This window comes from Taeniopygia guttata, chromosome 15 (assembly GCF_048771995.1).
Source record: "Taeniopygia guttata chromosome 15, bTaeGut7.mat, whole genome shotgun sequence".
In the NCBI taxonomy this organism is placed as follows: domain Eukaryota; kingdom Metazoa; phylum Chordata; class Aves; order Passeriformes; family Estrildidae; genus Taeniopygia; species Taeniopygia guttata.
The window spans coordinates 318816-338445 of NC_133040.1; the positions used below are offsets into that span (position 1 = coordinate 318816).

A 19630-nucleotide genomic window follows, 5' to 3' on the forward strand; every position below is an offset into this window, starting at 1 on the left:
CAGGGTGGGCAGCCCCCCGGCGCTGTGTGCCCGGCTGGAGCCGCACGGAAGCGGGATCCGGGGTGGTGATGGAGATATGTCAGAGGCTGCAGCCTGGGCTGCCGGGAGACAGGCTGGGAGCGCTGAGCGTGTTCAGCCCGAAGAAGGCTCCAGGAAGACGTTAGAGCCCTTTCCCATACCTAAAGGGGTTCCAAGAGAGCTGGAGAGGGGCTTGGGACAAGGACCTGGAGTAACACTGGGGAATGGCTTCCAACTGACAAAGGGCAGGATTACGTGGGATTCCAGGAAGGAATTCTTGGCTATGAAGGTGCGGAGGCCCTGGAATAGTGGAAGGTTTTCCTGCTTATGAGCTTCTAATCCGAGGTTTCTTCTAACCCAAACTACTCTGTGATTCTGTGATGGAGCAGTTATCCCAAATCCTACCCACTGGATGCAGTTCTGGATGGAACAAAAGGGCTGAGATCCTGCTCCTCTGCCTCTACTCACTCTGCTCTGGAGCTGCTACCTGAAGGGCAGGCACATCCTCTGTGCTCAGGTGTTTGTCATGAAGAAACTGAGGTGTGGAGAAAGCTGCAGGAGGGGGAGCTCCTGGACAGGCCCCTCCAGCTCACAGTTGTCCTGCCTGGCCAGGAGCACAAATCTTGAGCAAAAGCCTGTGGTGCTTCCACCTGGCTCTGCAGGGCAGTGAAGGGGAATCACCTCTACCCATCACTAAGTCAAAAAGTGTTTATTGTCCAGAAGTGCTTCACTTCCTCTTGAACCACCACAAACCTTCTGCCTCTCCAGCCCCCTGGGGTAGGAGTTTCCCAAGCAGTCACCTGTCCCACCCAAACCTGCCTGTTACAGGTGCCCTGCAATGCTACTGCTCTTGTATTTCTAGAAAGTGAAGTCCCTCTCCATGTCACCCATAGTTTTATCTCCACCCTTTCCCCTCTTGTGCCCTTTGTCAAAGATAAAGGAGTCCAGCTCAGCTGGAAGGTGTTCCAGATCCCTGGTCTCTGTGGAGGGTCTTTGTGCAGCTTGTACCATCCTACTGTGCCTTCGTCAGGGTGAAGGAAGGGATTTGCATGTAGGTGCTTCACAGCAGCAACACATTTTTCATTTTCTTCTCTGATGCTCTTCTCATGCCTTAGCTAAAATTCTGATGGCTCCTGGGCACTTCAACTGACATTTTCATGAACTCACCAGTCACCACTCCAAATGTCACCCTCAAGCTGCACCCACAGCTCAGAGCCCACACTGCAACTCTTGAGGGCTCCCACCTGAACACATCCACCTTTATTCACACTGGATCGACGTCCTTATGTGGAGGGGACCTTGCTCTTCTCCTCAACAGCCCAAAATATAGGAAAAGGAAAAAAAAACAGGACTTGTCTCTTCCTGCCACCCATTACTCACCTTCCACCAGCTCCTGGGTGAACATGGAGCTGGCATTGAGCCATTGCTCTCACATAAGTTACCTTGCACCTGAACAGGGAACTGGATCCTCGGGTTGCATCCCCTCTCCATGTCATTTCTGGCACACATGGAACTCTGGGCAGGCACCTTTGGTCCAGGTCTGTGGATGGCTGAAGCCAAACACATGTTCCTGGGACACCAGTTGAGAGCTTGGGAGCTGCACAGGTCACTGAAGCAAGGAGCTGAGGATAGCGAAAGCCCAGCAGAACTTGCAGCCCCAGCGGGTCGCTCTCACCAGGTCTGCCTTGAGTTACTTGCACTACCACAACTGCAGTGGCACAGCAATGCTGTGGGATGGTGTCACCCTCTGGTGACACAATGACACTTGCTTGGAAAAATATCTGTATCCTCCACGTTGTATTGTCCAGCTTCAGGTGCTGAGCAAATGTTCCTGCTGAAATCCCGCTGATCACAAACCATCCCAGGGGCTTTGCTCCCTTAGGATAACCTCTTCCACCAGCTATCCATGTCTAACCCCCTGCAGCTCTCCACCTTGGCCTTTCTGAAACCCAGCCTGACCACTGGCATGAAAAATTTCAGCCTGGATGCAATCAGGTGCCTGGCAGAGCCATCTGCAAACAGATGGCAAAAGCAGGAAGCCCAAGAGCTGCTGTTGTCATGGCAGTGCCAGAACAGCCCCTGGCACTGGCTCTCCTTGTAGAGACATCAGCAGTGCTGGGTCACGGGGGCTCTGGACCAAGGTGGACTCCATCCCTTGCCCCAAAGGGCAGCACAGTGGGGCTGAACACACGGGCAGTAACCTCGACCCCAGCTCCTCCAGCCACACCCTCCGTCTGCTGATGCTCCAGCCGTTCCAGAGAGCTTATGTAGAAGAAAGGGAAGCTTCTGGGAAGTATGACCCCCCCCACCCCCCTCCCCCAGCATCTGGGCATCCTTTCCTGCCGCAAGAACCCATTGTTCACCCCTGTCTTCCCTATCCTCACCTCAGAAACAATTTCCTTGCCAATCGCTCTCGTCATAAACCTGACCACAGATGCTGACTTCACCCAGTCTGCACCAGTGGTTACCCCGTGTCCTCCCAGGAGGATGAAGGGGTCTCCAGAGGGGAATGTTGCCCACCTTGCCCCTCACCACTGCTCAGCAGTGTAGCACAGAGCTCCCACCTGAAGGTCCAGTGGCCACACAGCTCCAGGAGCTCTATGGAGACCTTGCAGCAGTACAGGTCTCATACCAGCCTGCTTTCCACAAGGGGACTTTCCTTCAGGAGGTGAAGACTCCACACACACATAGGTCTTGTCTCCAGCTGCTGAATCACAGCAGCATCATACCCATAGGGAGGGAACACCCACACATGATGGAAATGGGAGGGGACCTCAGCCCTCCATTTCCAAAAGCCTCCTTGGTCCTTGTAGCTCTGGTCTTGTTTGTCTCCTCCAGCACCAGCTTCTCCCCACCATAAGGCCACCCACAAGCTCTTCCAACACCCTGAAAGATCTCAGAGACACTCCAGGTTCCTCCCCAGCTTCCATCTAATGCACCACAAACCCCACACTCATCAACGAGGACAGGACAAACACAACCACTGGCATTCAGAAAGCTGCAGCCCCAGAGGGAAAGTGTTTTATTTCTCTTAATTTGGAAACTGGTTTAAAAGAACAAAGCAAAAGCTCCACTTTCCGAGCCAGAGGGAACACTGCAAGGACCAGTCCAGGAACTCTGGGCTGAGGCCTGAAATCCCCCTTTAATACAGATACTGCTGGCCAGCATACAGATAAACTAATACAGATAATGCTGGTACCAGCCTGGAGGAGACTCTGGGAAGGGTCTGCCTCTCTAAGAGATTGTTTCTGCCTGAACAACACACAGAAGCAGCCTTGGAATTGCTTCCCCCCCAGTTATATCATCTAAACACAGGTGCTCTGTGTGCTCAGTCCAGCCTCGGCTCAGTGACGGCCTCAGCATCACTGCAGGACATTCCTGGCAGGTGACCATGCTCCATCAGCTCCCAGCTGAGCCAGATGCTGCTGACACTGCTCTAAGGATCCTGAGATCCTGGGGATCTGAGAGCCATCCCCAGGCTTCCAACCACCCCTTGCACTGGGCTCTGCCTGCCCCAGCTCCAATCTAAGTGTCTCAGCAATTTCTTCTACTCCTGTAGCCTCTTCCTGACACAATACAAAGCAAAGGCATAGACAGTCTCTTGTTTAGAGGGAAATCAAACTCTGGGACGTGAACAGAAGGTTTGCCCTTTCAAGAAAAACTCTTCTCAGCCTCAGCTTGCTTCTGCTGCAGCTTCCGAATCAGTTCCAGTAAATTCATCTGTAGAGTCAGCTCCTGCAAAGGGAGAAAAATGTTAGTGCAAGTAGATGATCCCATTCCCTGCTGCAGGAAGCAGGAAGTACTGGCCTGTACCACCTCCTCAAGAGCTTCTTGTTCTTTGGGAATTACAAAAAAATCAACCAGGCAGCTAAACACCAAACGCTTCATCTTGTTCAGGCATTTCTCTAAAACATGGAGCAGTGACATCTTACCAGACCTGCTGCAAACTGTGGCTGACTTAGGAATCCCAGCACTTGAGGATTCCTTAAGGATTCCTTAAGGATCCAGAGAGGATCTTTCTTCTTGACCATGATATATGTGCTAGGGGCTATGAGGGCTGTCCAGTTCTGCAGGCTGAGGAGGGGCAGCAACCCCAGAGAAGGTTCTCCAGGCCCCTCCCCACATCCCCCACAGCATCTCCAGCTTCCTCACTCCTTCCCAGCAGAGAAGGGCAGGAAGAGGAGGGATCACTTTGAGAACCCTCTAAGTGGGATCCAAGGCAGGTGCAACACATGGCTGTGCTGGTGCATCAAATTCCCTGCAAGCATTTCATTCCCTAATTCTGGAAAACTCCCTTTTCCAGGACCACAGTCTAGTGGAGACATCAACATTAGCTCACAGTTCCTTTGCCACCTCTGCTCGTTCTTCAGTTATGCCTAGTTCACAGACAACATGGTGGAGCCAAGAATTTGCAAGTGTAGGTCTGTGACTCAGCTCTGCAGACACGGAGCTATAGAAATAAAAATCTATTTTTGTAAAAATACATCCCCTGCACAAGGAAGCATTTCATACAGACTTAGGAGGAAACACATCAGCTGATGGGAACCGTGTGAACAGATTCCAGCAGGGATTTCTTGGTGGCACTCACAGGCACAAGCCAAGATCCGGGTTGGGTTTGGCACCTATCCTAAATGCAAACATACACAAACTCAGCAAAGAGGAACCCTAATAAGGGTTATTACTTACAAAAACAACATGAAAGGAAGGGCAGGAGGGAAAGAATGGGCTCTCTGCATTATGCAGCTGGGGAATAGCAACACTGAAAAATTAGAGGCTTGTTCAAGGCTCCAAAACTGGGAATCATGCGGGTGGGTGTTAGAAAATGCCTGTTTAGCTTCATTTAAGCCATCTTTTCTCAGCAGTAGGTTTTTACCAAAGTGACATTTAATCAGCTGAAAAAACAGAGTTAAGAACAGCCTGTCTCTGTGTTCCCTGCAAACTTGTATGGCTTTACAACAAGACTTGGGAACTTTGACGTTTTTCATTCCTGCAATGGCATAAAGACAATGTGGACAAACCCAGGTGGCTCCTCATATCGTTTGAGAGCAAATGCCCTGGGGAAACTGGGAACAATTCTTTAATCGCAGCCTGAGATCATCAGCTCCAGCAAGTTACATGCAAGAACAAACAAGGTGCCTAATAAACAGTCTTGAAGTCAGTTTTCATAGCTAAGCTGAATATAAATGCAGTAAATTAATTCTTTTAGTGCTTTTCAGACCCATTTGAGAGTCACAGAACTGCACGCTGTTGGCACAATGTCAGTCCACAATGGAAATGTCAGTCCACAATGGAAAAAAAATACTGCAGGAAGTTGGGAATGCTGCCAAATGGTAGCTAGGTTTCTGCTCTTTAGTTATGAACTGAGTACAAGTTCTGCCCAGTGCACAGCACCCACCAGCAGTGAGGCAAAGGACAGATTGTTCTGTCTGGCACACCCGTCCCCAGTTTATCTACAGTGAGATTTAAAAAAAACAAAAATAAAGATACTAACCCAAGAGCACTGTCAAACAATCATGGAGTGGTTGGAAGGGATTTTTAAAGGTCATTCATTCCCCACCCTCTACCATGGGCAGGGACACCTTCCACTATCCCAGGTTGCTCCAAGCCCCATCCAACCTGTCTTTGGACACCTCCAGGGATCCAGAGGTAGCCACAGCTGCCTTACCAGCCTTCCAGAGAATAACTTCTCCCAATATCCCACCTAACCCTGCCTTCTGGCAGTGAGAAGGCACTCCCCTTGTCACTCCAGGCTCTTGTGAAAACATCTTGCCTGCTGTGCCCAAACACCAACCTGGGGGTTGGTGGTGATGTAGAAGCCAGACACCCCGGCCTTCTCCAGGGTGCTCTGCTGGTCGATTACTTTTTGGTCCAATTCCAAGACTATCTTCTCATCCATCATTCGCTGTTCCTCTCGTATCTGTTGCTCCATAGCCTGGAAAACATAGAAGTCAACAGGAAAGTGAACTATCTGCCTTCTTCCCAGCTTTTTCTCATCTCTAAGATTTTTACTTGGAACCCAAAGCAACTAGGCCCTGAATCTCTCCTGGTGAGTCCAAGCATAGCAGTGGGTAACCACCACAGGTCCAGGTCTTAACCCCTCCACCTGCAAAGCTGCCACTCAAGAAAATGCAGGGAAGTAATGGGAACAACCTGCTCTCTGAGTGTTTGGAGGCCAGGAAAGACCACGAGGAACTGATCAGTGTCTGAATCACTCTCCCTGATGAGTCACCACCTGAGCTATGGCTGAGCTCAGCCCAAGAACTATGTGACCCTCTCATGTGAGGCTGAAGGAATCCTAAGAGGAATAACCTAAGCCACTGAAGCTCATCAAGATGGCTCCCTGAACACTAATATGGAACTGAAGCTGTAAACCCTATACAGATCCCATTTATTTGTGAAATAATCTGAATGCTAGACTCTATTTTTGACAGACTGAGAACATTATGAAAGAAGGACTCTGCCAGAATAGCTCCAACCAGGAGGTCATGGCCACTCCTGCCTCACCAACATCTGCTCAAACTTCAGCAGAGAGTTTCTGTGCTGCCTCCAGAGAACAATGGAGCCCAGCAAACAACGGCATGCTAAATCAGGACTGGAAGCAGAGAGGAGGATTGCAGGGGACAAGCAGAGAACAGATCAAGTGAAGAGCCCCATGTGTACAGAGGTGATACAACCTCACCAGGCTGCACTGAACAGCAGACTCCCTTTGCAAGGCACAGGGAACACCAGGAATCATCAAACCCCCTCAAAAAAACAATGACAGGCTCACTTTTGTAGGGTGGGCAGCAGAGTGAAGAGGCAGATTCTGCCCCTCTGCCCTCCTCAGGTGAGACCCCCACCTGCAGAGCTGCCTCCAGCTCTGGGGGCTGAGCACAGGAAGGACCTGGAGCTGTTGAGCCAGTCCAGAGGAGGGCAAGGAGATGCTCCAAGGACTGAAGCCTCTGTGTGACCTTAGAGCCCCTTCCAGTGCCTAAAGGGGCTCCAAGAGAGCTCGCAAAGGACTTGGGACAAAGAATAGAGTGACACAACAAGGGGGAATGCCTTCAAATGGAGAGGGCAGAATTAGATTAGATATTAAGAGGGAATTCTTCCCTGTGAAGATGGTGACACACTGACAAAGGTTGCTCAGAGCAGCTGTGGCTACCCCATCCCCTGAAGTGTCCAAGACCAGGTTGGATGGGGGTTGGAGCAACCTTGGACAGTGGAAGGTGTCCCTGCCCATGGCAGGATGTGGAACTGGATGAACTGCAAGGTCCCTTCCAACCCAAACCATTCCATGATTCTGTGCTTCTCCTGCAAGAAGTAGGAAATAAATAAACCATTAGAGAGCATCGAAAGGAAGGCAACAAACATGGTGAAAGGCTTTGAGAGGAAACCATATGAGAAACAGATGGTCTGTTCAGTTGGAGAAGAGGAGACTGAGGGGAAACTCACTGAAGTTAAAACTTCCTTGAAAGGGGAAGAGGAGGAGCAGACAGTGATCTGTTCTTTGTGGTGATTAGTGATAGGACCTGTGGGAATGACTTGAAGTTGTGTCAGGGAGGGTTAGGCTGGATATCAGGGAAAAGTTCTTCCCCCAGAGGGTGTCGGGGGAATGCTCCCCAGGGAATGGGCACAGCCCCAGAGGCTGCCAGAGCTCCAGAAGTGTTTGGACAACATTCTCAGGGATGCCCAGGGTGGGATTGTTGGGGTGTCTGTGCAAGGACAGGAGCTGCACTGGATGGCCCTTGTAGGTTTCTTCTAACTCCTGTGATTCTGTGAAAAGCCACAAGTTTCAACATTTCATTCATGTAATGCTGCCCCTTTGTAACGGGCACATGTTCAGCTGGAAACATCCATGTGGTTAAACTACTTCCACTGCACAGAAAGGCAGAAGTCACAAACCCCAGTGGCTGGTGGTTAAAATGGCCTTGGAGGGGAGCTGAATGCCTCCACCCTGCCACAATTGCTGGTGAAAATTCAGAATTTGTGTGACAGAATTCTTGGCCATGAACAGCCTGGGGAAGGGCTGAGGCGTGTCTGCAGCAGGGGTACCCATGGGTCTCCAGAAAAGGTGTGACCTAACAAAGAGTTATCACTCATATGGGGCAGGAGCTACCTCTTGGAACCCCTCCTGGATGTAGACCCCACAATTAGCACATCACGGTAAGAAACCTTCACAGAACCACCCGCAATTAAGGAGGATGAAGAACTTGGATCCACTAGAAGGTGACCACACAAAATCTGCTCCAGAGAAAGCATTCAGGGCATGATCTCATGGCAAGAAATGGGAAGAAACTCAAGACAACTCCAGCCCCAACAGAAGGCAAGGCAGAGTGATGACTGCTCCCTCACCAAAGGATGCTGAGGAAAAAACCTAAGCAAGCCCTGTCTTCACACTTTCTTCAGTCCAGGGGTTCACTCCCTTTGTGGGAGACACAACAGATTAAAATCCCTCATTCTTCAGATTTTCCTTCCTCCCACCCATCTCAGTGTGCTATTGCCTCCTTTACTTACTATGCTGGAGGACTGACTTTCTTTGGTCTTGAAAAAAAACCCCAAATTTAAGTGCCTCACACTGCTTAGTGTTGGCATCTAATACTAGGTTAGAGAAAAGTGCCATATCTTGGATAAATCTGAGACACACAAGTTTTACTTCAGCCCTGGTGGACACGGACCCTGCATGATGGGCAAAGCTTTTCTAAATGCCATGGGTTCCACTGAGGAGCCAAACATCTAAAACATACACCTTGTATTACCTGTCCTGGGAGACCAATCCCAAGCTAACTCATGGGAGCTGGTCATGGAAATCTTTAACCACAGAGGGGACCTCCAGTTATACACATATCAGATATAACAGAGATGATCAATCTGTTCCCAGAATGCTCTACAGCAGAAATGTCAGAGGATAAAGACAGGAATAAGTGACTCTATTAACACTTGGGAGGCAAAAACAGAAGAAAGGTAGAGGGCAGGTAGGAGGAAGTTGCACAGCACGTAAGACAAGGAGAAGTGAGACATATCTAGGCAATTTAATGAAATACTGGAAGCATTTAAAACAGGCAGTAGAGATTACTGCTGCAAGTCTAAGTTACTTAGAGACAGAAGCAACAAGGACACGCACCAGAGGTCCAGCCTGGCTTTAGTCACCTTAGACTAGTCACTTTAGACAGGAAATGAGGAATGTGGAAACACCAAAGAATCCAACAACAGCAAGCAATGGCAAGGTGCTTGCCATGGGCCAAGGCAGGAAATTGTTCTCATTCACCTAATGTGGACCAAAGTAGCTTACCCCCATATTTCAACTCCACTCGTTAACATAACCAGCTACTTGCCATTTTCTTACATTACAAAACTGCCTCTATCACCAAGAGATGACAGAAAAGTCCTCTGGGACTGAATCTTTTTGAAATGCCTTGGGATGCTCTCAAACTCTTGCTGTAATTATGAAACTTGAGGTGATTCCTCATTATCAGTGGTACTCCCATAGGATAGGTACACCTATCCTATACAAGCTTCAGCCCATCAGATAATGATGGATCATTAACGTACTGTGGAGAGCATTGCCTTTGGAGCAGGCCCCTGCGCTTCTACAATTCTTAGATCACACCTAATCTGCACCCCTACTTTGAGGGGACAAAAGCTAGAGCAAGAGGAGGAGGCCTCTAGACTGGGGTGGGGAGCCTAAGTCTGTACTAGCAAGGCCAGCCAGGACAGCTGGTGTCTCCTGAGGCTGCAGGATAGGAATAGCCAAACCCTCTGGAGAGCTGCAGAGCTCCTGCAGCAACGCAGAGGGTTGTGAGAGCCCTGGGAAGGGACACAACTCTGCAACACACCCCCCACCTTTATCTCCAGCCCAGCCCCTCTCACCTCCATCTCGCGCTGCTGGGCTGCACGAAGCAGTGGCAAGTTGTGGGGCCTGCAGCACTGCTGAGCCTCCTTGTGCCGATGGAACAGCTCCTGCTTCAGCCCTGCCATGGGTACGGGGGGTTCAGGAGAGCACACTGCTGGCAGCTGCCCCCAGTGCCATCCCTTCCTCCCCACAACGTGCAATGTCATTCCCCACATCTCCCTTATGCCCTCACAACCCACCCCCAGAGTGCCCCAAACCTGTGCCACCTCCAAGGCCCCCCCAACCTGTCCCTCTCAGCGTCATCCCCAGCCCCCAGTGTCCCCATCATGGTCCCCCAGTGCCCTCTAGTGTCACCGCAGTGTCCTCCGCTCACAATCTGCCTCCTCACTGTCACCCCCCACCCCCCCAGCGGCATCCCCAAGCTCCCACTCCCCCCCAGACTGTCTCCCTGGTGTCCCCCCACCCTCAGTACCCACCGAACCTCCTCCCCACCCCAGAGTCACCCCAGGCCCGTGTCCCCCCGCAGGGTCCCCATCACTTCCCTGGAGTGCCACCCCCATTTCTCCTCATCTGTTACACCCTCTGTCCCCTCCAGCGCTCCAGGGCCGCCCTTGTGGCCCTGGCCGCAGCGCTCCCCTCTCCAGCCCGCAGTGGCCCGGGACTGCCCCCACGGTGGCCCCGGTACCGCGGTGCTCGCTGTGCAGCTGCCGCCGCTGGCTGTACAGGTTCTTCTCGGTCAGGTGCTGGATCTCCAGCAGCCCCTGCACGATCTCGAACACGGTCCCGTCCAGCAGCGCCAGCGCCAGCTCGGACAATGTCGTGTACGAGAGGCGCTGCTGGCAGGCGCTGCGGGCACAAACCGGATCAGCGCCGGGCCAGCAGCGGCCCCCGGTCCCCCTCGGGCTCCGCTCACCTGGGCAGGGCCTTGACAAGCGCCTGCAACTCGGCCAGAAGCCGGTAGTGCCGTTCCTGCTGCCGGGACAGCACCTCCTCCCGCTGCTCCTCCTGCTGCTGCTCGGCCGCCTCGAACCCGCAGAGCCGCGGCAGCTCCATCGTTCCCTCACCGCCCCACCGCCAGCCGCGCCTGCGCAGAGCCGCGCGGCTCGCCCGCCGGCCGCCGTGTGCGCATGCGCGGCACCGCCTCCATCGCCCCGCCCCGCGCCCGAGGCGCTCGCCCCTCCGGCCTGCGCAAGCCCCGCCCCCACAGACAGCCAATCGCAGCCCAGCCGCTGCGATGGCCACGCCCATCGCCCCGCCCCCGCCCCTCCCGGCTTCCCCCGCGGCCGCGACTCAGGCGGGCGGGGGGAGTCGGGCTTGTCCCCCCTTCAGCGGGTTTTACATCACTTCAGCAGCGGCGTTCCGACGTAACGTGTCCGCTTTGGAGTACATGAGCCAAAAGTGGGTGACAGGCTGGTTTCAACCACGGCCAAACACGTGGTGCGTCACCGCCATGGTGGGATTGCACTGTGTGCGTAATTCCAGCCTGTGAAGTGGGGAACGTCCCCTATGGACACTGCGCCAGGGCCATGCTGGGCAATGTTTGTGGATGCCTTGGGAAGGATGATGGGCATGACTGCCCAGATGCCTTCCAAATCCCTAAAAACACACGGACTGTTGCATGCAGGGATGGTTATGGGTCCTTCCCGTGCGTGCTGGGCTGTGGGAGATGAGAAGTGAAGGATGAGCTGTGCATTCACGGCAGCAGAGCACAGGAAAAGGTTCCTATCTTGAATTAGTAAGAGGAAAAATTCATTGAAATGGGTTAAAATGCTTTAGAAAGACTGGATTTAATAGGACTTCAAGGCCTTGCAGAAGCTGCACTGCTGCTCAAGGGGACTGGCAATGTCAGAGAGAACACAGAGCATCTCTAGCAAAATGGAGTATCCTGAAAACATCCCTGAAAAGAAATTACTTTTTTTTCCCCCAGTTCAATGCCTCAGATTTCTGTTCAAGGATCCCCAAATCCCAAGTGCTGGAGAGGCTTTGGGTGGGCTGGCTGCAGATCTCTCTATGCCTGGGCTACTTAGACTTTATGGAGTTAACCCTGCTGTGTTCATCTGTCCAGCTTGTCCCCTGCCCATCCTTCCCCCAGCCTGGTAGCAACACCTCCATGGAATGATTTCCTCAGGAACCACCATGAGGTTTTGCTGTGTTGGAGCAGCCAGAGGCTGAGCTGCTGGGTAATGGGAAAAAAAGGTCCTTTAAAACAAAAGCTATGAGCTGTGCTGCCCAGCGTCAACTGAGGCAATGGCCTGGACCAGGATGAAAGCATGCCCAACACTTTGCCATACTCCTCCATGAAGATTTGATGGCAGTTAAATATTCCCTTCTATGTGTCACCTTCTGTCACAGGTTTTGCTGTCCCGTGGAACACCTCCAGCAGCACAACCCAAAATCCCATTGATAGCCACTGATGCTCTGGTATGGTGACCAAGGCTTCACCTGAAACATGACCAGACCAGCTGCCTCCCCTGGCACGGCTTCCTGCACCGGTAAGGATGTAAATGCCACCTGCCTTGTCCCCTTCAGTGTCACAGCCTCACAGGCATGGCACAGTACAGACAGTCTCTGCCTTTACTTTGCTGCTCTCATGACTTCACTGGGCTTCCACTCCCTGCCCAAGGGTGTTTCGAGGGGCTTTGGGGGTGTCTGGCTGTGGGGAGCGTGAGCAGCAGCAGGCTGGAGGGAGGAGGCCATGCAGGAGGCTCTGGCAGTGCGTGGCCATGGCTGTGGCAGCGGCTGTGGGGTGCCTGTGCATCCCTGTGGGTGGAAAGGGGGCTGGCTGGGCAGCTGAGAGAGGCTCAGGCCGGGGAAGAGGAAGGCACATGCCCGGAGACGCTCTCCAGCAGTGCCAGCAAGGAAGCAAGCACCATCTGGTGCCTGTGCACCCCTGTGAAGGTGGAGGGAGGGGGTGGCCAGGGCCTCTGCTCTGCCACGGACATTCCTCTCCCTTCCTTTGTGCTGCAGAAGTCTGCGCTTCCTCCCTTCCCGGCGCTGCTGCGGCTCAATCGCTACCAGATGTGGGTCCCATGCATTTTTCATTAGCCCGGCAGCTCTGGGCGCTGCCTCGGCAGCCTGTCGGGCTGGCGGCACAAATGCTGGAACTCGGGGCTCCCGAGCAGGGATCAGAGCTGGGCTGGGCTCCGCCAGGCACCTGGCCGTGCTTTGCACTCGGGGCATTGCTGGGTCAGGATGCTGATGGGGATGCAGGGCGAGCTGTCTGTGGGGATGGAGCTGGTCCTCTGCCGGGACCTGCACAAGTGCCATGGGGGCAGAGGGACATGGGCTTTGCGTTGGAGGAAGGAGCTCAGTGAGCTGGACTGCAGCTGGGTCAGCCTTTGGGGACAATCTGCAGCCCTTGGCTGGGTCTGGGAATGTAGGGGAGGTGACTGGGTGGCACACACTGGGACTGGCGCTGGTGAGCACAGTGACCTGTGTGTCCCATGCTCTGTATGTTCAGGCAGGAAGTACATCAAGATAGGTTGGGATGTGCAGGAGGCTCCTGGGGGGTGGGCTCAGGCTGAGGTGGGGTAGTCCCTGACCAGCCAACAGTGTTTGCAGTGGTGCCACAAGCAGTTCAGGTGACACAGCATGGGTGGAGGAAACACAGGTCTTTCCTGAGCTCCCTAGAACATGCCAGCACCAAGGACGAAACCATGGCTGCTGGACACAGGGACTTGAGAGCAGAAACAGCCCTGCAGTTGGGTTGTGATGCCCAAAGAGAGTCTTAACTAAGCCTGTATTGAACTATGAAGCGACAGATAGACCTGAGAAAGCTCCTCTGTCCTTCCTCACCCTGTCACCCCCACCATGGGGTGAAAGAGTGGCTGGAGAAGAGCCCAATGGGACTCTTCCTGCTGGGCAGAATGAGGCCACATTTGGGTGCTCGTGGCCATGGAACCTCTGCACTGGGAGAGTGAGATGTTCCTTGACTTAGCATAGAAGAATCTGTGGCTGATCTTGTCTTGCTGCTGCTTCTTGAGCCCCTAAATTGGCTGCAGGGCTTTTCTCATGCTGCTGGTGCAGAGGAGGCTGGGTGGAAGCAGGGGGACAAGAAATACAAGAGGAGTGGAGTGTCTGTGGAGCCTGGTGCATGGTAATAATCCCCAAGAACCCTGAACACACACCTTCCTGCAGGAGATGTCTGTCCAAGCCTGGAGTCCCTGGGAGAGCTGCCACATCACCATGGCTCTGAGTCACCACTCCAGAGCCAGGAGTGCCCCCCCCCAATCTTTGATGAGTTTGGTGTCACTGGGTAGCCAGCTGTCACTGAAAGAGGCCAATGCACTGCCAGTTCTGCATCAAACATAACTTTACTGCCTTTGCTGTGGAGTCAGGGACAGGTCAGCATCATCTGGTCCTTGGGCTGAGAGCTGGCGAGCATCCCAACAGCAGCTCTGCTGTCCATGGCATCAGTATGGAGCGAGATGGCCAGGGCCAGTGACAGGACTGCAGCTTAGCCCAAGCCACGGAGCCTGCAGTTAGTCCCTGGCCAGGAGCCAGGGCTGGAGCCAGGGCTGGAGCCAGGGTTTTCCTGAAGCAGCAACCCCCCTGCAGGGCCAGGTCTGGGGGGCTCCTCTCCTCAAGGCTGGATCTGTCTCTCCTCAGCCAGCTTGGCTTGGATGCTTTCCTCAAGTCTCCTCCAACTCCTCTTTGAACCCTCTAAGAGCTCCACCAGCCCTCTGGGGTAGGGGCTCCAGCAGCAGCCCTCTGCCTCCACCCTGCACTGGCTGCGTGGTTACCCACCGCACTGGCTTTTCCACCTATCCCCAGCCTTGCCCCCTCCTTTTTCAGACCATTTTAACATTTTGTGGGCCCTCACCTCATCCCCTGGGCAAGGGGAGGGCATGGCTGGGACTGCCAGAGCCTCAGGCTCACCGGATTTATTCCAATTTAAACACTGCAGAGTAAAAGTGCTTCCCCTGCTCTGGCCTCTGGAGCTGAATATCTGAACGGGAATTTCACCCCTGAGCTGCAGCTAAAATAAGACCTGGATCGAGGTAGTCACTGGCTCTTGGTGCTGCCCGGTGAAGCCTACACGCTCTCCTGCTGGCTGGCTGCTGGTGTAGCTAGGAGACCAAGGTGTACTGGGCTGGAAGGGCAGTGTACATCATTGGAAACGTGTTGGCAAACATGTCCGGGCTTTGGTTGTCTGGGCCAAGCTCCAAGGGGACTCAGAGGAGAAGCCATATGTCCTGTGTGCACATCATTCTTGGGATGAGACATGGATTCTCAGCCAGGTCAAATTCATGTGGGTTGTGGCTCAGCAGCTCAGGAGCATCTCATGTCTTTGCCACCTGCAGAGAGAAGGGTGTCGGGTCTGTTTGAGGTGAGGTGACTGGTCTGTTTCACCCCATGGACAACACCCTGCCTGGGGAGCCTGGGCAAGGGGCAGGAGCTGCTTCCCCTGGAGAGGCTCCTGGCTGGCCGGTGCAGGTGCTCCCAGGTCATTGCACAGGGCTTCGTAAGCAAGAATGACCTCAGATGAGACTGAAATGTGTGGGCTTGGCTGGGAGTTGTGTGCAGGGGCCATAGGGCTGCAAGGGGTGAGTGCAAAGCATGTACAGGGTGCAAGTGTCACAGCAGGCTGCAGGGGACACAAAGGATGCAGCTCACATAAGGAATTCAGTGAGCTGAGAAGGATGCAAGGGATGTAATGGATGCAAAAGATGCTTAAAGGGCTGCAGCAGGCTATTAATAATGCAAGGCATGCAAGGAAGCTGCAAGGGATTAAGAGAGTGCAACGGGATGTAAGAGTTGCAGTGGGATGTAAAGGATCCAAGGGATGCAAGAGATATAAAGGATATGACTGTATGCAGGGGTTGCAGCAGCCTGGAGCCAAAGCCTTCTATCCCTTGGCTGGGGCTGCCCAGTTGGCATCCGTGTCTCTCTGTGTCTGCAGCCTGACTTTGGGCAGAGGCATGGGTCCTGGGGTCCCCCTTGCTGCGCCCCTACAGTCATCAACTGAGCAGGGGACAGCTGCAGGCTGCCCTTCCTTCCCCTTCCCCTCAAGATATTTTCGGGGTCTCCAAGCCTCTCAGGGGGAGAAAACACCAGTCCCAAGGAGGTGGCTGCAGCTTCTCTGCTGTAGACAAGGGGCCCATTCAGCCCCACGCCCCGATCCTCGTCCTGCATCCTGCGCAGCTCCCGGCAACAGCCAGGGCCGATCATGTGCCTCCTAATGAAATCCAGATCCATGACATTGAGCACTCATTTGTGCTCCCACACAGACTAAACACGGCAGGCATGATGCGGCCGGGAGCACAGGCTGGGGATGAATTAGGTACCCGGAGCCTCTGCCTGACTTCCACCTGATTATTCCTCCTCTCCTGCTCAAAATCCTCGGACAGAGTGCCCTCGTGCTTTCCCTGCAAAAATATGGATTTTTCCCAAATGATGCTTGCAGAGGCTGAAATAAAGGCTCAGGCTCTTGGATTTGCTCAGCGATGGCTCCGTGTGTTAGATGCCCTTTGCTCTGCGTAGCTCATTGCGGCCGGGGATTAATTTGGGTCCTGGATGCCGTGGAAACACTTCCACTACTCCATGGCTAAGGGAGAGTCTAAAACGGAGCCAGGGTGGGTTTGCAGGGTGTGCGGCATGCCCAGCCGATGCCTGCGAGCGGGGGTGCGGCTGCAGCCCCTCCCCGGTGCAGCCCTCGGGGCGCTGCCCTGTGCCCCGCGGAACACGCACTGATGGGAGCCCCATCCGTGGTGGGACGGGTGGGGCTGCAGAGCCGCCCTGGAGGTCTCGGTGGGCTGAAGGAGCATCCCCACTTTGAAGCCCACGGAACGCAATGCAGTGCAGGACAGGGCAGAGAAGGTGACCGTGGCTTTGCCCAGCCCTGAGTGCCCATCGGTGGGGACAAAGTGGCTTTAGAGTGATCCTGTTTGAAGAGCCTGGAGCTGCTGCTGGGCTGGTGCTGGGAGGTGAAGTTCCTGCCAGATATCCTGCAGCCCCGCTTCCCTGCAAGTCTGTGCTGGAGCTCCCTGAAGCCCAGATCCTCAGGGAAGTACAGCAGAACAGCACTTGTTTGATTCAGCATCACAAAACCTGCTCTGTGGGCACAGTGTTGAGAGGTACCTGGGGGGCACTGCCATGATGCCAGCAGGGATGGGGCTGGCACCTGGATGCTGTGGGCAGGCTCAGGCTCTCCTCAACATCCTCACCTTCGGCTCCTGACTCAGAAAAACAGGTAAGTACATAAGTGTTTTTGTGTTTATACCTTACTGTATATACCTTACTGTAGACGCAAAATGACAGAAGTGTATAAGTCTATGTTATATATTTGGACATATATGTACCATGTACTGTGGGAGTATATAGGAGAGTGTGGGTGTCTATGAAAATAAATAATAAATAAATACTCCATTTTCTCCTGGAGTGTATAGGAGTGCATACAAATACATTTTTATATTATGTTATATTTATATACATATATATAAATTATATATAATATACATTCCTATACATTCCAGGAATAAATTTTTCTTAATATATGTATATACAAAATGTATATTGACTTATAAAAATTGTGCATATAATATATACACATATTTTTGTGTGCGTGCATATGCTCCTGGAGTATGTATTTTTATCAATGTCCTGTGTTTTGTGGCATCTCGGGCACAGGGTGCAGAGACAAACCACACCCCACCCCCCTGCCCCATTTTCTTATGAGGGAAAAGGCTGCAAATACCCACCCAGAGGCTCCACCATCCCAAGACAAAGCTGCGGGAGCTGGATCAAGGTGTCTGTGCCATGCCAAGGCTGGTGGTGCACGGTCCCAGAGCCAGCACCCATGCTCACAGGGACCCCTGGGGCACAGCTTTCTCCTTCCTGCTGGAGGCGATGCTGGAGCTGCCATCTCGCAAGAGCACAGTGCCCATCCTTGGCTCTGCAGGTTTGGTGCTACCTGCATCAGGAGCTGCTGGGCACCGGGAGAGCACAACAGCAGCAGCTGATGGCCTGCAAAAGGCTTCTATTTCTTGCCACTGAAACACCACCAGAGCCCTCCTCAAACACCAACTGTCCCCAAGAGATGTTGATGAGGTTGCTGATGGCTGTGGTGAGGAATGGGAAATGATTGTTTGCAGTGTTGCAGTGACTGCACCTTTTTGGGGTCTCAGCTGGGGTGATCCACGCAGGCTGGCAGTGGAGAGCTCAGTGCCAGCTGGATGCTGGCTGCACGAGAACATCATCCACGAGGCCTGGGGACATCTCAGTGTCCCTAGCGTGGCCAGCGCTGGACCTGAGTGTCCTGGGGAAGGCAGTCAAGACCCTACATCCACTTTGTGAGGCAAAGAAGGAAATGGCCATTTCCCCATGTATAATGTAGCCACAGGAAGTGTTAGCTGCACATATATTTATAGTCCTATAATCCTGATTGGAGCTGCCCAGACCCCTTCACACCCCTCATCCAGCATGAAATTCCCTCTGAAACCACCGTCCCCCTTCCTAGTGAACACTTGTAGAGAAATTTCCTATATAGTTTTGGATTGTCTCCTGTGTATTTCGTTCTCACTGGAGTTTCCCTTCTGAGTTTATTTTTGGTATGGCCTGAAACGGGAAATTAATTGTTGGCAGCAGGCTGGTTTTTATTGCTGCTCGCTGGCCAAGCCAAAAACATGTGCTGTTGTCCAACCCAACAGACCCTTCTCTGCTTTGGGAAATCAGGAGGCAATGGGAAGAAAATCAGTGTTGCAGTGTTCGTGGAGGAGAGGATAAGCCAAAAGTGTCACTGATCTGATCCCATGGATGATATGCTGGTGGGACGGAGGGCGCTTGGCTCCATCACAGCCACTCCCACAACTTCTACTCGGCCATAAGCCACCCCGTTGTCACCAACAGCCCTACCTGTCTGTCAGGGAAGGTGGATCCTGCTCTGTCTCTGGGGAAGCAGAACACCTGATTTCTCGACATTATGACTGGGTTCAACTGGTTTTTCCTTGAGGTCAAAGTTTTCTGCCTGCCCAAAACAGCCCTGAAAAGCAGCTCAGAACAGCAAGTATGCATCATTTCCTGGTGGAACTCACAGCTGCAGGAAAATTATTGGATGGTTTTCAGCCTCTGCTGATTTGTGAACCCCTGAACAAGACCTCCTCTCTGGTGTCTATCACAGGGAGCTGTCAGTCAGAGGTATCCAACATGCAGTGGTGGGAAGAAAGCCCGCAGGATGCCTGGAAAAGAGATTCATTAGCCCTTCCTGATAGGGGTGGCAATGCCTCATCCATGTCCTTCACATGGATAGCATCACAGGACATTATGGGAAGAGTCTGAGCTGGAAGGACACTGTTGAAAAGACCCTGGAATCAGCAGAGAACCTCAGGGTGGACATCAGCTTGTTATTTTTCCTCAGAATAAGGCAAAGCCTTTAGTGGGAGCTGCTGGGAAGGGCACAGGCAGATGTCTGAAGGAAGTGTCCAGATGTGGTCTCCTAGCTCAAGAGGGATGTAAGAAACTGGAGAGGCCTGGACAAGGGATATCACCATGCTCATGGAGCTGGCACACATTGCACCAGGAGGAGGGGGCAGCGCTGGGCTGAGGGTAGGATTCTGAGAACAGTCAGTGAACAAGGTCACAGAATCACAGAATACCCTGAGCTGAAGGGACCCACAAGGACCATCCAGTGCAGCTCCTGGCCCTGCACAGACACCCCAACAATCCCCCCTGTGCATCCCTGGCAGCACTGTGCAAATGCTCCTGGACCTTTGGTAGGCTTGGGACCAGGACCATTCCCTGGGGAGCCTGGGCAGGGCCCAGCAGCTTCTTGGGGTGTTAATT

At 53.1% G+C, this 19630-nt stretch overlaps 1 protein-coding gene and 1 long non-coding RNA gene across 3 annotated transcripts in view; one reads left to right on the forward strand and one right to left on the reverse strand.

Annotated features, from left to right (window-relative positions):
• Window positions 1–3002: 3002 nt before the first annotated feature.
• On the reverse strand, window positions 3003–10923 carry DGCR6 (DiGeorge syndrome critical region gene 6; the record flags this gene model as incomplete). Its single annotated transcript, NM_001245499.1, is given in 5 exon segments — window positions 3003–3753; window positions 5810–5950; window positions 9868–9968; window positions 10536–10696; window positions 10764–10923. Coding segments are annotated over 5 exon segments (627 nt in total). The 3' UTR covers window positions 3003–3669.
• A 200-nt stretch (window positions 10924–11123) lies between these two features.
• LOC115497326 (uncharacterized) overlaps window positions 11124–19630 on the forward strand; it is a 28348-nt gene continuing 19841 nt past the window's right edge. The window contains exons 1-3 of one of the 2 annotated variants that reach the window (XR_012058355.1): window positions 11124–11318; window positions 12203–12342; window positions 16081–16293. This is a non-coding gene — a long non-coding RNA (uncharacterized lncRNA). Of the gene's footprint in view, window positions 11319–12202; window positions 12343–16080; window positions 16294–19630 lie in introns of those variants that run through there. The other variant, XR_012058354.1, reaches the window with a different exon arrangement.